A 12112-nucleotide genomic window follows, 5' to 3' on the forward strand; every position below is an offset into this window, starting at 1 on the left:
TCCATAACTATGGTTCCAGGGGATCCCACACCCTCATTCTGACTTCTGTGCACACTAAGCACACATGGGGTGTGCATGCATACATGCAAACAGAACACATTTAAATCTTGCCGAGTAGTGGCAACACACCTTTAATCCCAGCACTTGGGAGGTAAAGGCAGGTGGATCTCTTGAGTTTGAGGGCCAGCCTGGTCTACAGAGTGAGTTCCAGAACAGCCAGGACTACAAGAGAATCCCTGTTTCCAAAAACCAAACCTAACCAAACAAGGCCCAGACTGGTGGCATGTGTCTCTGAACCCAGTGGTAGGGCAAGGGAAAATGAGACAGGAAGGTTCCAAGTGCTGGCTGAGCAACTGGTCTCAAAAAACTAAAGCTGAAGGCCAGTGAGATGGCTCCACCACAGGTAAAGGCACTTGGCCACTCCAGCCCAGAGGACTGAGTTCAGGCCTATTGAGTTCTGTGTGAAGGCAGAAAGAGAAAACTGACTCTGTTACTGCCCTCTGGCCTCCATACATATATTGGTGCTCAAGTGCACACATACCACATACAGACAAGGTTGTAGCTTACTCATAGGGCACTTGGCTAGCACATGTGAGAACCTAGCTCTATCCACACACAGTAACCTACACACAAACACAGATGCAGATTACCAAGAAACAAATATCTAACACTGTTACACAACGTGACAAACTATAGGAAAAAAAATGATTTGAGCAGTGTTCCTTATTTCGCCCAGCATGGCTCAGAACTGCTCTGTAACTGAGAATGGCCTTAAACTTGAAGTTCTCTCGTTCCATCCTCCCTCAGCTTCCCCACTGCTGGAACTGCAGGTGTATGTGTACCATGTCCAGTTGAAAAATATGACCATGCTGGGCGAGGTGCCACCTGCCTTTAATCCCAGCACCCGGGAGGCAGAGGCCGGCAGATCTCTGTGAGTTCGAGGGCAGCCTGGTCTACAAAAGTTGAGTCCAGGATAGCCAAGGATACACAGAGAAACCGTGTCTTGAAAAAACAAGAAAGGAAAAAAAAATATGGATGGGAATTGGAATACTATAAACAGTTTTAAAGCGATGTCAAGTGGTAACTAATTAATGACCGGTTTTGCTAATCCATGGGCTTAGACAACAATGCTTTAACAACCAGGAATTCATAGCAGCTGTAGGTATTTGTTGAGTCTTGTGAATGGGGCCTGATAAACAGCAGATTGCTCCCAGCAAGGGCTGCCAAGGATGCTGGAGTCTTCATCTTGACAGAAGTGCCAGCCCTCCCTCAGGACCTGAAGCCCAGCAGAGCTGGCTTCCAACTGGTAAGCTGCGTGTCCCCAAAGTCTACTGCGCCACGCTGCTTACCCCGGTGTCTGTCTGTCCGCTAAGGCTTTCCCCATCTGCCCCTTGTCTCCTTTGCCTCAATGACTGAGTTGTCCCAGCCTGTCCCAGCAAGCACCTGCCTCCTTGGCCAAAGCCCAGCCCTGATTTGCTTATGCTTTTGCCCTCCAGCCTCTGAGAAACCTTTCGGGAAGGATTTGGGGTAAGGAGGAAATAAGGGGAAACCCTCTGTCTAGGCATGCTTATTTCTCTGGCCAGGCTTGCCTTTTGCCTGCACAATCAGCACAGAGACAAGTTCCTTGGCACCAGCCCAGCAGAGAGGTCACAGCCGCCCTCGTGGTAGTGACCCTCAAGGGAGGATATACAGAAATGCCCCGAGAAACTGCTCAGAAGCCTGGAGCTTGTGCTGCCCACTGCAACTGCATACTCTGTCTCCATTTGGAACTCAGCAGATGGCACCAAAGCCCTGAGCTTTTCAGCTTTTTGCCTTGTCTGTTGTGCTGACCTTTTGCCCGCCTGTTTGGGCTGGGAAAGAGGATGGGTGTACTGACCACCCTCTGAGCAATATGATCTCATGACATGCATCTTCATATGCCTTTATCCTTTCAACAAGACTTGGGTTGTCCTCTTCCTCTCTCCCTTTTTGAGAGAAGCATCATATAACCCAGTTTTGAACTCAAGATCTTTTTTCCTACCATAAACTCTTGAATCCTAGGAGTACAGGAATGCATCACGATGCTCGGCTTGGTTTTTTAAAAAACAGTTTGCATGTGTCGAGGTAAAAATCTGTCATTCTCGTCCCCGTGGTTGGTCCCCTTTGTGTGGAATGGCCCTTCACTGCTCCACAAGCAAAAAGAAATGTTTGTTTTTGTCAACTTGACACATGATTGTCCTGGCTCTCAGCCTGTGCTCTCCAGCCCCACTGAGTTCTTTTAAAAACCTGCTGGCATGCTGTGATCCTTTAAGTGCCCCACCTCCTGTCCTGTGTGCAGCTTGCTGAGACACATGTCACCTGACCATCTGCTCCCTGGAAAGGTGAGAGCTGCATTGGAAGAAATGCTGAGGTGGTCCTGAGGCCAAATATTACACTTGAGGCTCAAGGACAACAGTGTTTACTGTTGTTTTTCTAATGCGGGTAGTATGAGGGAAGCCGAGGGCATCGTTCCTAGGATCTTAAAGGTAGTTCTTTATGCTGCCTTCAACGCAGCCTTTGAATTCATGAATTGAACTTAGAACTCTTCCCAGGTGGCACAGGTGCCTGCCATCCTCTGTGGGCCATACACCCTGGGGAGGCCCTGGGAAGCCGGGTGGCCTGCTGACACTGTTACCAGAGGCCTCTGCCAGTCCCATAGATTACGTTGATGTTGGGGGTAGCCCTTCGGAGACTCAGAACTAGGGCATGAGGGTGTGTGTACTTCCTCACTGGCTGAATGACGGCCTCAGCCTTAAACAGTGGGAAGCTGAGAGTGCCCTACAACATCCATTGCCAGCAGCCATTAATGATGACACCAACATTATTTTAAATTATTTATTTTTTTCTGTATCTTAAATCACAGAATAGTATGATACAATTTGTCTCAAGTTTAACATACTCATTTCAGATGTTTTCTTCTTTTACAGCATGGACAAAGGTGTTTGGGTTGATGAAAAAATCTCTCAGAGCTTATTAAAACTACTGCTTCCTAGGCACACCCTGAGCTTCTGTCTGGAGTGCAGGGAGTGATAAAGTTAAATTCCCTGTCTATTCTGGGTAGGTGGTCCCTGAGCCACCCTTAGTGGAACACTGCTTAAGACTTGTCGGTTACCTACTGGAAGGCATTTCAAAAAAAAAAAAAAAAGTATACAGAAATAGCTCTTCTATAAAAAATCCCATACAAAAATAATAGTATTTATGCAAAGTCTGAGATACTACAAAAATAATATATTAGCCTATGTACTTGAGTCTAGGAAGGAAACTCTAAGATGCAGGTGAGATGTGGGCTTGCATTTTCCCTTACCTCACTTGGGAGGCTTAGTGTGTGAGACCAGCGTCTGCTTCATGCAGAAAGAGCGAAGTAACACTTCTGGAGACAGCAGCTAGCAGCACACAAGCAAAGCAAAGAGTCTCCAAATGGAAAGCGAGCCACCTGGTGACTTAGGCCAATAGCCTTCTCCCTTCTGTCCAAGGTCAAGTGTGGTAGGGTAAACGGGGCACCTTGGCCCTTCACAGCACTGATGGGGGTCCCCAGAACTCAGGCCTCCTGAGCAGCCAGAGCAGGTGCAGGGCTGGTCCCATTGCTCAGGATGCTGTCCTAGTACTACTGGGAAAAACAGAATAGCAACCTGTAAAGAAGCCACTTTCATAGAGAAGCAGCTGGATCATGGAAGACACTTCAGAATGAAGGGGTGAAAAATCCAGAAGATTCTGAACATACAAAACTAGCCCAGCTTTTGTATTCAGATGATGTGAGGTGGAGTAACTGAGTCTGAAGTCAAGCATGGCAAAGGGACTGCTTCTGAAGTCAAAATTGTTTGGTTGGTTACAAGCCACTGTGGCCAGTGGCAACCCCACCTCTCACACCCCCACTAACATCCAGAGTGAACAGGCCCTTGCCTGAAGAGAATTTCTTGTGACTGTGACCATATCCACCCGGAGTCCTGAGAGGCCCCAAGCTGACACTACTTGGTAGGGCTTGGGAGAAGAGATTCCCTTGGACATCTCAGATTTTTGGCACTTGGTGGCAAGCCTGGAGCTGTCTGGATTGGGCCTGGAGAAGGCATGCTTTGCAATAGGCAGTGGTGGCCTGAGGGAAGTGGCAAGCGGGGCTGCTGAGCACACTCTACAGAGGCTAAGGGTTGCTGGGCCAGGAGCTCTGCATATGTCCCACCTCTGAGAAAGTCCCAAGCAATATTCTCTCCCTTTCTGAGACTCTGGGAGAAAGAAGCTACAGTGGCTTGTGAAGTAGCTCTTTAAGCAGGGAGGACCAAGGTCCACTCTGCTAGGATGAAAAGGGCCAAAGCACTGGTTCTACAGGGTTTTTCTACATAATAATCCAAGCTCTTGTCTTTCCTGAAAGAACTGTACAGAACAGACGGTATGAATGAGTAGCTTTCCTCTTGACGCCATGAGAGATGGCCACCTACCAGGTCAGTGGTTGTACCTGTCGGGGCTCCCAAGACACAGATGAAATGGCAAAGTTTTCTGTGCTAAGTAACTATTCAGGTATTTTGCTAATATGTAAGAGGCTACTTCCTGAGGCTTGTTATAATTTATAAAGACTTTTAGCAATTAAAACAAAATTGAAGAATCTTCACATTAGGCTCTCCCCTTTGAGTGACAGTGTTTGGCTCAAGTTCAGGTGAACAGAACATAGGTGAGTTGAATTAGTGAGCTGGAAGGCACGTTTCTGAGGATCATTTAGGAGGTGAGCTGCAGGCTCCTGGCATGTGTGGTGGTCTTTAAAAACTATGTATCAACGAGCACTAGTGTATGGAGGCATTGCCTGAGGTGTATAAAAATAGGGAGCCCCCCCCCGGGAAGCTGATTCTTAGGAATCTAGTCTGCATTTCACCAGACAGTGCGCATGCAGCAGGAGGATCATCTTCCCTGTGTTCAATTTGCAAACTAGATCTTTCTGTACTGGCGACTTAACACATGAATTCTCTATCTCAGATTGCTGGTCTGCAGCGCAGGGTGAGCTCAAGGTAAGGAGGCTGACTGAGAACGTCGTGGGCTTGCTGCTGTTCTCGCCAGGCTTTCAGGTACTTTAACACCCTCCCCCCAAAACAAAGCCTGCCTCATGCTTACCGCTAAAGGAACAAAACTGCAAGGCCTTCTGTCACAGATTTAATGAATAAGGACAACCCATTTTGTTTGGGAAGTGAGCTTATAAAACAGCAGATTTCTCACTCTGGGCGTGGTTACAGCATAAACAGCTGAGGCCATTCCTGTCATCCGCTTATTCTGTCTGTCTGTCTGTCTGTGCTCAGACTGTCTCGGACATATTGGTTTAGAGTTAGGAATCTGTGTGTGGATACCGGGGCCACTTCTTCATCTGGATCATCTGACAGGGCACTTCCTTTGTGAGCGCAGACCTGGGCATTGAAACTGGGACTGTACTGCTACTGCTTCAAGTACAATTGTTGCTAAGAGGAGGCATTATCTTCCTCCATTCTGCTAAAACAAACAAGCAAAAACAAGTGACAGATTTTCTCCCCATTGCTTCTTTAAAAGAATCAAATAAGTAAGATGCAAATGTCATGGCCACCAGCCCGTTTTCTGGGGTTCTTTTTAGAGGGAGGAGAGATTTGGCTGAGTCCCTTCCTTCCCGTGTAAGGCACAATAAATGCAAACACCAGACAGACTTCCAGTGGCCACGGATGAAGGGAAGCCTGCTAAGCGCTGAGGACCTACTGCACAGGTGATCAGAGAGTGACAACTGACTGACAACAGTGCTACACACTTGAGAAATAACAGACTGACCGTCAAGAGGGGAAAGCCTCTTGATCTCCTCATTAAGCAGCGTGGCCAGTACCTCTGGGGTAGATAATGCTGTGTACAAGGAACCTAGGTACCTCTCCCACGGAGAGACCCAGATGGTAGGGCCACAGGTTAACTCTCTCCCTTCCATTTTGGTTCCTGCGTTAAATTATGATTCATGTTGTTGGACTAAGAGCAATATGTTTAGTGGAGATAAAGAAGACCTGAGTTCATCTTTTTCAACATCTCATTTTAGGCCCTTCCCCACCTCCTCCCCCTTTTTGGGGATGGGGGTATGAGCTCCTTATGTGGCCCTGGCTGGCTTCAAGCCACCACAGTGACCCTTTTGCCTGTAAGTATTGTGTTATCACTCCTGGTTCAGTCTAGTTTTGAGATGTCCTTAGCGGTACATCATAGAACAGGGCTATGCTTGACAGCATGGCACAGTGATAGCAAGGATGTCCAGAGGTGGGGCACACAAAGACTGAGTCTTTGGCTCCCTCTACCCCAGACAGGGCCTCATGTAGCCCAGGGCTAGCCTTGAACCATGTAGCCGAGGCTGACTTTCAAGACCTAACTTTTCCTGCCTCCATGTCCCAAATGCTGGGGTTAGAGGAAACAATGTGCTCAACATGACTGCCTGCTTAAAGGCCAAGTTCTGTCAGTGTGAAGCGCACAGCAGCAGGACGCAGGGAAAGGGAAACAGTTCCTTAAGAACACTTTTGCAAGGAGTTTGCAGTCTGGTAAAAGGAAGGGATGGAGCGCATGCATTTGCCTTAAGTTCTGAAACATCTTAGTCGATCCGTGTTTTGAAGACTAGAAAACATCTGTGGCCCTTGACCTCTCCAGTTCTTACTAGTCTCCCTTAAGGAAAAAAGACAGAACCAGTAGTGCTAACCTATAGCCTCTGCTGCTGCATTCTGGATAGTGTTGCTCTGACAGTCCACGATGTATTCCAGAACTCATGCCAACACAAAACTTTGTGAAACCTGCCAGGACCTTTGTACCCCTTGAACACTCTGGGATTGAACTACAGTTTCCTTCAGATAGAACGGGTTCCCTATCAAACTAAGCCAAATCCACACATTCATAGTTATCACTGTTCATGGCCTCAATAACATGTTTAATCCAGCCAAAGCTTTTACCTCCAGCTTCAGAAAGGCATCATGGGACAGAACCTGTACTTCCCTCACAGGACTGAAAAGAGCATCAGCTTGGACTGAACTTGTTGAAGAGCTCACAGACACCAGATGCACAGGCTAAGGACAAACACCTGTGACTTCAGCTGGCTTCAGAATCGACTTGCCTACCATTCTTTGCTCCCTTTCAAGGCCTTAATGTGTTAGTACGTTGAGCTTGGCTTGGCAGTGGATGTCTCAGGAGCACAAGTCACAGACACACTGCAGAATCCTCATGGCATCTTTGGCTTTGAAATCACATGTGATATGCCATGCTAGCATGGATGAAGCCAACTGGAGTATTCAAGGTTTTAACAAAAACACTGAATATTGAGTTAGTTTGAAATGCAATTTACCCAGAAATAAATCTGATAAGGTCATTTTGATAATTAAAATATGAACAAGGTAACATGTACAAGAGAACAATGATGTCCATATTCTTGAAATAAAGTAATGACATTTGGTTCATTTTCACAAAGTGCACATGGGTAAAATCATACAGTACTGCAGACAGCTATAGACAAGCAATTTGGTCAAAGGAATTTGCTGCTTTGTTTCACTCTAAATTAAAAGGCTGCATAGCTCTGATTAAAACTATAAGCACAGTTTTCTTCTCAGTAAAACTCCGAATCTAGAATGCTGGCAAAAAGGCAGTGCTGGCGAAGGTTTTAATGCACATGAAAATGCTATTCTAGGTGGCTTCCAGAAGTAGCCCTAGTCACTCCTCTGCACCTACACATTGACAAGTGGTCACTTCAGTTTACTGTCAATTATTCTAAATGTCACCTAGGTACTTAAAAGTTAGCACTTGCTCCCTTCTAGAAGCTAAGGCAGCAGATGCACAAAGCACCTCAGCTAGACTTTAACTAGCTCAGCAGTTCACCTGTGCTGCTCAGGCTGCAAGGACTGCAATCTAGATCCCTCACTGTACACCCACTGGGACTTTCAAGTTCATTTGTGCCTATAAAAGATAGCCCAGCGAGGGAGGAAACAATCAACACTGCATACTGTTCCTTGCAGCAATCTCAAGTCTAAATGCTCACACACTGAGGGGTCTTTAAATCCTACCTCCCTGAACTTCCTTCACATCTGTTTTTCATGGGTTGCTGCCCCTCCGTTTCTTCAGAAAGCATGCTTTGTTCGCGACGTGCCCTACTGCTCTGCTGCTCAGTTTCCTTCACGCTATGTTAACTCCCATTTCAATCATCTTGGCCTTCATAAAATTTGCTGCTTGTGTTTCTCTAGTTTTCACTAAACACAAATGCAAACAAAGGCAAAGACTGAAGCAATCATTTCAAAACACAAGAGCTCACACTAAAGACACACATGAGCATCAGGTATTAAAACACGAGTTTTCTCCTGTCTTTATTCTGGGGAAGAGGAATCCTCCTCCTCCTCTTCCTCATCTTCCTCGTTGAAGGAACAGGGGGTCTCGCCGCGGGACTCTGAACAGTGAGAGGCCGCACTGCTGGACTGGTGACTGTTTGGGGCAAGGAACTGCCCAGTTGCTAAGGCCACTTCAGCATCCAAGCACAACCCTTGGTTTACACTAGCAAGTAAGTTAAAAACACACAGGTTCAGTAACGCAGTGTAGACACTTCTTTTTGCACAAGACAGGAATAAATATGACCCACCCACTGCAGCAGCAACAGCAGAGTCAGCTTTCTGTGGTTTGCTTTTCTCACCTTGAAAAAAATACATACCTTGACTGGGGTGCAGTGGCACCAGTGGTTAGGTCCAAATTTGAAACCGATTGGCTGGAGTTCAAAAGTAGCCCCTGATTTAACCAAGAAGGTCCTGTAGAGATATCTGCAAGACAAAATATATTTTAAAAATAGAGAAAATGTAGGCTCTGAACTCTGTGGCTATTCTGCTGTGGTTTGAAGTAAGCATGGGTTATGTATCCTTTTTTATTTTTTAAAAAAGATTTATTTATCATGTATATAGTGTTCTATCTGCAGGTATATACCTGCAGGCCAGAAGGCGGCACCAGATCGCATTATAGATGTGGTTGCTGGGAATTAAACTCAGGACCTTTGGAAGAGGCATCTCTCTAGCCCAGGCTATATGTCTTAGTGATAAATGGTAGACACCTCTCCTGCCCTGTGAAAACTTTGGTGTTCTTCATCTTTTATTTGAGGGGAGGAGTCACAAATAAATTCTTGAACAAGAATGAAAAAAATAGGAAGACCGACCTCAGGAATAAAGAATTCAAACTAAAACCATCACTGGTCCCTTTTTCTCCAATGCTTTTCTTTCAAGACATTTCCTTAAAGCGTGTGTACGTGTGAAGGACTGAGTGCGGTAGGGGGTGTCTGAAAGCAGATGCCAATGCAAAGAAGTGTTGGAGTTCCCCGGAGCCAGAGCCGCGATGTGCCTCATATGAACTAAGCCGCCTTTCTGTAAGACCCGACGGAGCAGGGAACAGTGGTCAGAATGTAGACATCTTGGACATCTGTTGTCTGCACCACGAAACACCAAAACTGTGATGTTAACAGCCAAAGCCAGGGTTGGGATGACACATGAAAAACCAGAAATATAGCCAGGCATGGTAGCACATGCCTTTAATCCCAGCACTCTGTGAGGCAGAGACCAGCTTGGTCTACAAAGCAAGCCCAGGACAGGCAAGGCTACACAGAGAAACCCTGTCTTGAAATCCCTCTTCCCCCAGAAAAAGAAGAAAAAATCAGAAATACTTTAGCAAAGACGAAGACATAGTTTATGAATCAGGCAGATGGACAGACTCGTTACCTCTTCCCCAGCCTCTCACTTGGTGTGCATGCATGATGTGTGCAGATGTGTCTTAGACAGGATCTCTCACTGAGACTTAGGCTAGGTCAGTAGGCCAGCAAGCCCCTGGATCCTCTCACCTGCCTCCCTAGCACTGAATATTAGTGCACATCATCACATATTACCAACTGAACCAGCTTCTTACCCTGGGGTACTGTCTTTTTAATACCACTCAATACCACTGTTCATCAATGACCTATGCTCCCCACACCCCACACCCCAGTGTCATCTAACAGTCCTTATTTTAAAAGACCACGCTTTTGCTGGGTGCAGTGGTGGAGCACACCTGTAATCCCAGCACTTGGGGAGGCAGAGGCAAGAAGATCTCTGAGTTTGAGGCCAGCCAAGTCTACAGAGCTAGTTCCAGGATAGCCAGGGCTACACAAAGAAACCCTATCTCTTTAAAAAAAAAAAAAAAAGGCCCGGGCTGGAGAGATGGCTAGGTGGATTAGAGCACTGTCTGTTCTTCCAGGTCCTGAGTTCAATTCCCAGCAACCCCATGGTGGCTCACAACCATCTACACTAGAATCTGATGCCCTCTTCTGGCCTGCAGGCGCACATGCAGATAGAGCAGTCAGACATAAAATAAAATCTTAAAAAATAAGAAGGCAAAAAGCCCAATACATACTCAGAAAATATACTTTGGTCAAATAAGCTTTTACTATGTTTTTAAATTTACTTATTTTATTATTTTCAGATCTGTGTATGTATGTTGCTGTGCACATGTCATGGCGTGAGTGTGGAAATCAGAGGACAACTTTAAGCAGTTGGCTTTCTCCTTTGCACTCAGGCCACCAGGCTTGGCAGCAAACATTTTACCCACCAAACCATCTTGTCAGCCGGAGCTTTTGTGTGTGCATGTATGTGTGTGAGTGTGGTACGTGCCTGCCGTGGTGTGCTTGTGAGGGTCAGTACTTTCGGGAGTTGGCTCTTGCCTTCCAGCTTGTTGAGGCAGGGTCTTGTTTCTGTTGCTGCACTGCATGCTCCCAGGGTAGTAGCTCTGCCAGCTTCTGGCTAGTTCTGTCTCTCTCCTCATCTCCCTGCAGGAATTCTGAGATGAAAGACACACACTACCACATATGGAATTTATGTGGGTTTTGGGGATAAAACTCAAGTAGTCAGGCTTGTGCAGCCCCTGTATTGTACTATTTTTGTAATTACTGTGCAAAAAATATGGAGCTATGTGTATAAAGATTAGAATTCTGCCACTTGAGAGACTATTCCCATGTAGGGCTGAGGAAACGAAATGACTACATTAATTTTAGACTGGCCTTGTGAGCCTTTTTCTTTCACACGCTAAGGCAGCTGTGGAAAAAAAAAAGAGTTCAATTTTAAGAAGAATAGCAGATTGTGAATACATTTAATAAGAACAAGTCTGAACAAGAAGATGAAATTAAAGCTGGAATCCTGTGCTGAATATGAATTAGTACACAGCTTTCTGCTGGGTCACAGCTATTCAGCTGTGAACACTGCAGGTTATATTCCTCTCTACAATGGATTTGGAAAGCCCACGTTTCCTTCGCATTATTACGGACTCTGCACACTTTCTCACACTCCTGTCCAAGAGCCGCTCCTTCCCTCAGTTCCACACTAAAGCCACATGTCCCTTTGAACTGACAAGAAAATCTGTAGCCCAGTCGGCAGATGAGGTCATGAAGAGATCAAACCCCCGAGCTGCTAATCACCCTGAGCCTTTCCACTGGGAATAAGTGAAAACACGCTCTCTGATTTCCTGAGTAAGCCCTTTCATTCAGACACTGCTGGACTTCCAGTCCGACGAGGCCACTAATGAAACAGCAAGATCTGTGCCAGGAACATGCAGCGAAGGGACCAGGGACCAGTGCATAAATGGGACAGATCAGCCAAGGTGCAAGAGGGGACAGCGGTCACACTCGCAGAAGGCGGATGGTACCAACTTAATACATGAAGCACAACAGAAAAATCTCAATCAACAAACTTGCGAGCGAACAGCTAAAGCGAACTACCTTTTTGCTGATATTTGATTGTATATACCTCACAACTAATATTAAAACTCTGTTAAGGAGATGTGCAGTGGTGTGCGCCTGTGGCCTCAGCTAGTCTGCAGGCCCCGACAGCAGGGTCACCTGAGCCCAGGAGGTCAGCTCCAGCCTAGACAACGGCGAGAGCGCCTCTGGGAGAGAGGAGCAACAGCAACCGAAACAAATGATTAACATTCTAGATGAAACCAAAGCCAAAAATACTTTTAAATGTTCAAGTTACCTTTGCAGAATAGATAATATTGTTGGAATTAGAAAAACCACAGTATTTTCAAATTAGTGAAAAGCACATGAATTATAGTGCCCATAAATTTCTTTTATTAACTATACTTAGTATACTTT

General features: G+C 46.0%; 1 protein-coding gene across 12 annotated transcripts in view; it reads right to left on the bottom strand.

Annotated features, from left to right (window-relative positions):
• Window positions 1-12112, bottom strand: part of TFDP2 (transcription factor Dp-2) — a 157807-nt gene that overhangs the window by 17033 nt on the left and 128662 nt on the right. For 11 of the 12 annotated variants that reach the window (XM_084751768.1, XM_084751771.1, XM_084751770.1 and 8 more), the window contains 2 exons: window positions 8666-8771; window positions 7298-8511 (listed from right to left, as the gene is read on the bottom strand). In XM_084751768.1, the coding sequence (XP_084607894.1) occupies window positions 8328-8511; window positions 8666-8771 (290 nt within the window). In that variant the 3' untranslated portion in view covers window positions 7298-8327. Of the gene's footprint in view, window positions 1-7297; window positions 8512-8665; window positions 8772-12112 lie in introns of those variants that run through there. The other variant, XM_084751772.1, reaches the window with a different exon arrangement.

Source organism: Acomys minous (assembly GCF_964271855.1).
Source record: "Acomys minous genome assembly, chromosome: 13".
Classification (NCBI taxonomy): domain Eukaryota; kingdom Metazoa; phylum Chordata; class Mammalia; order Rodentia; family Muridae; genus Acomys; species Acomys minous.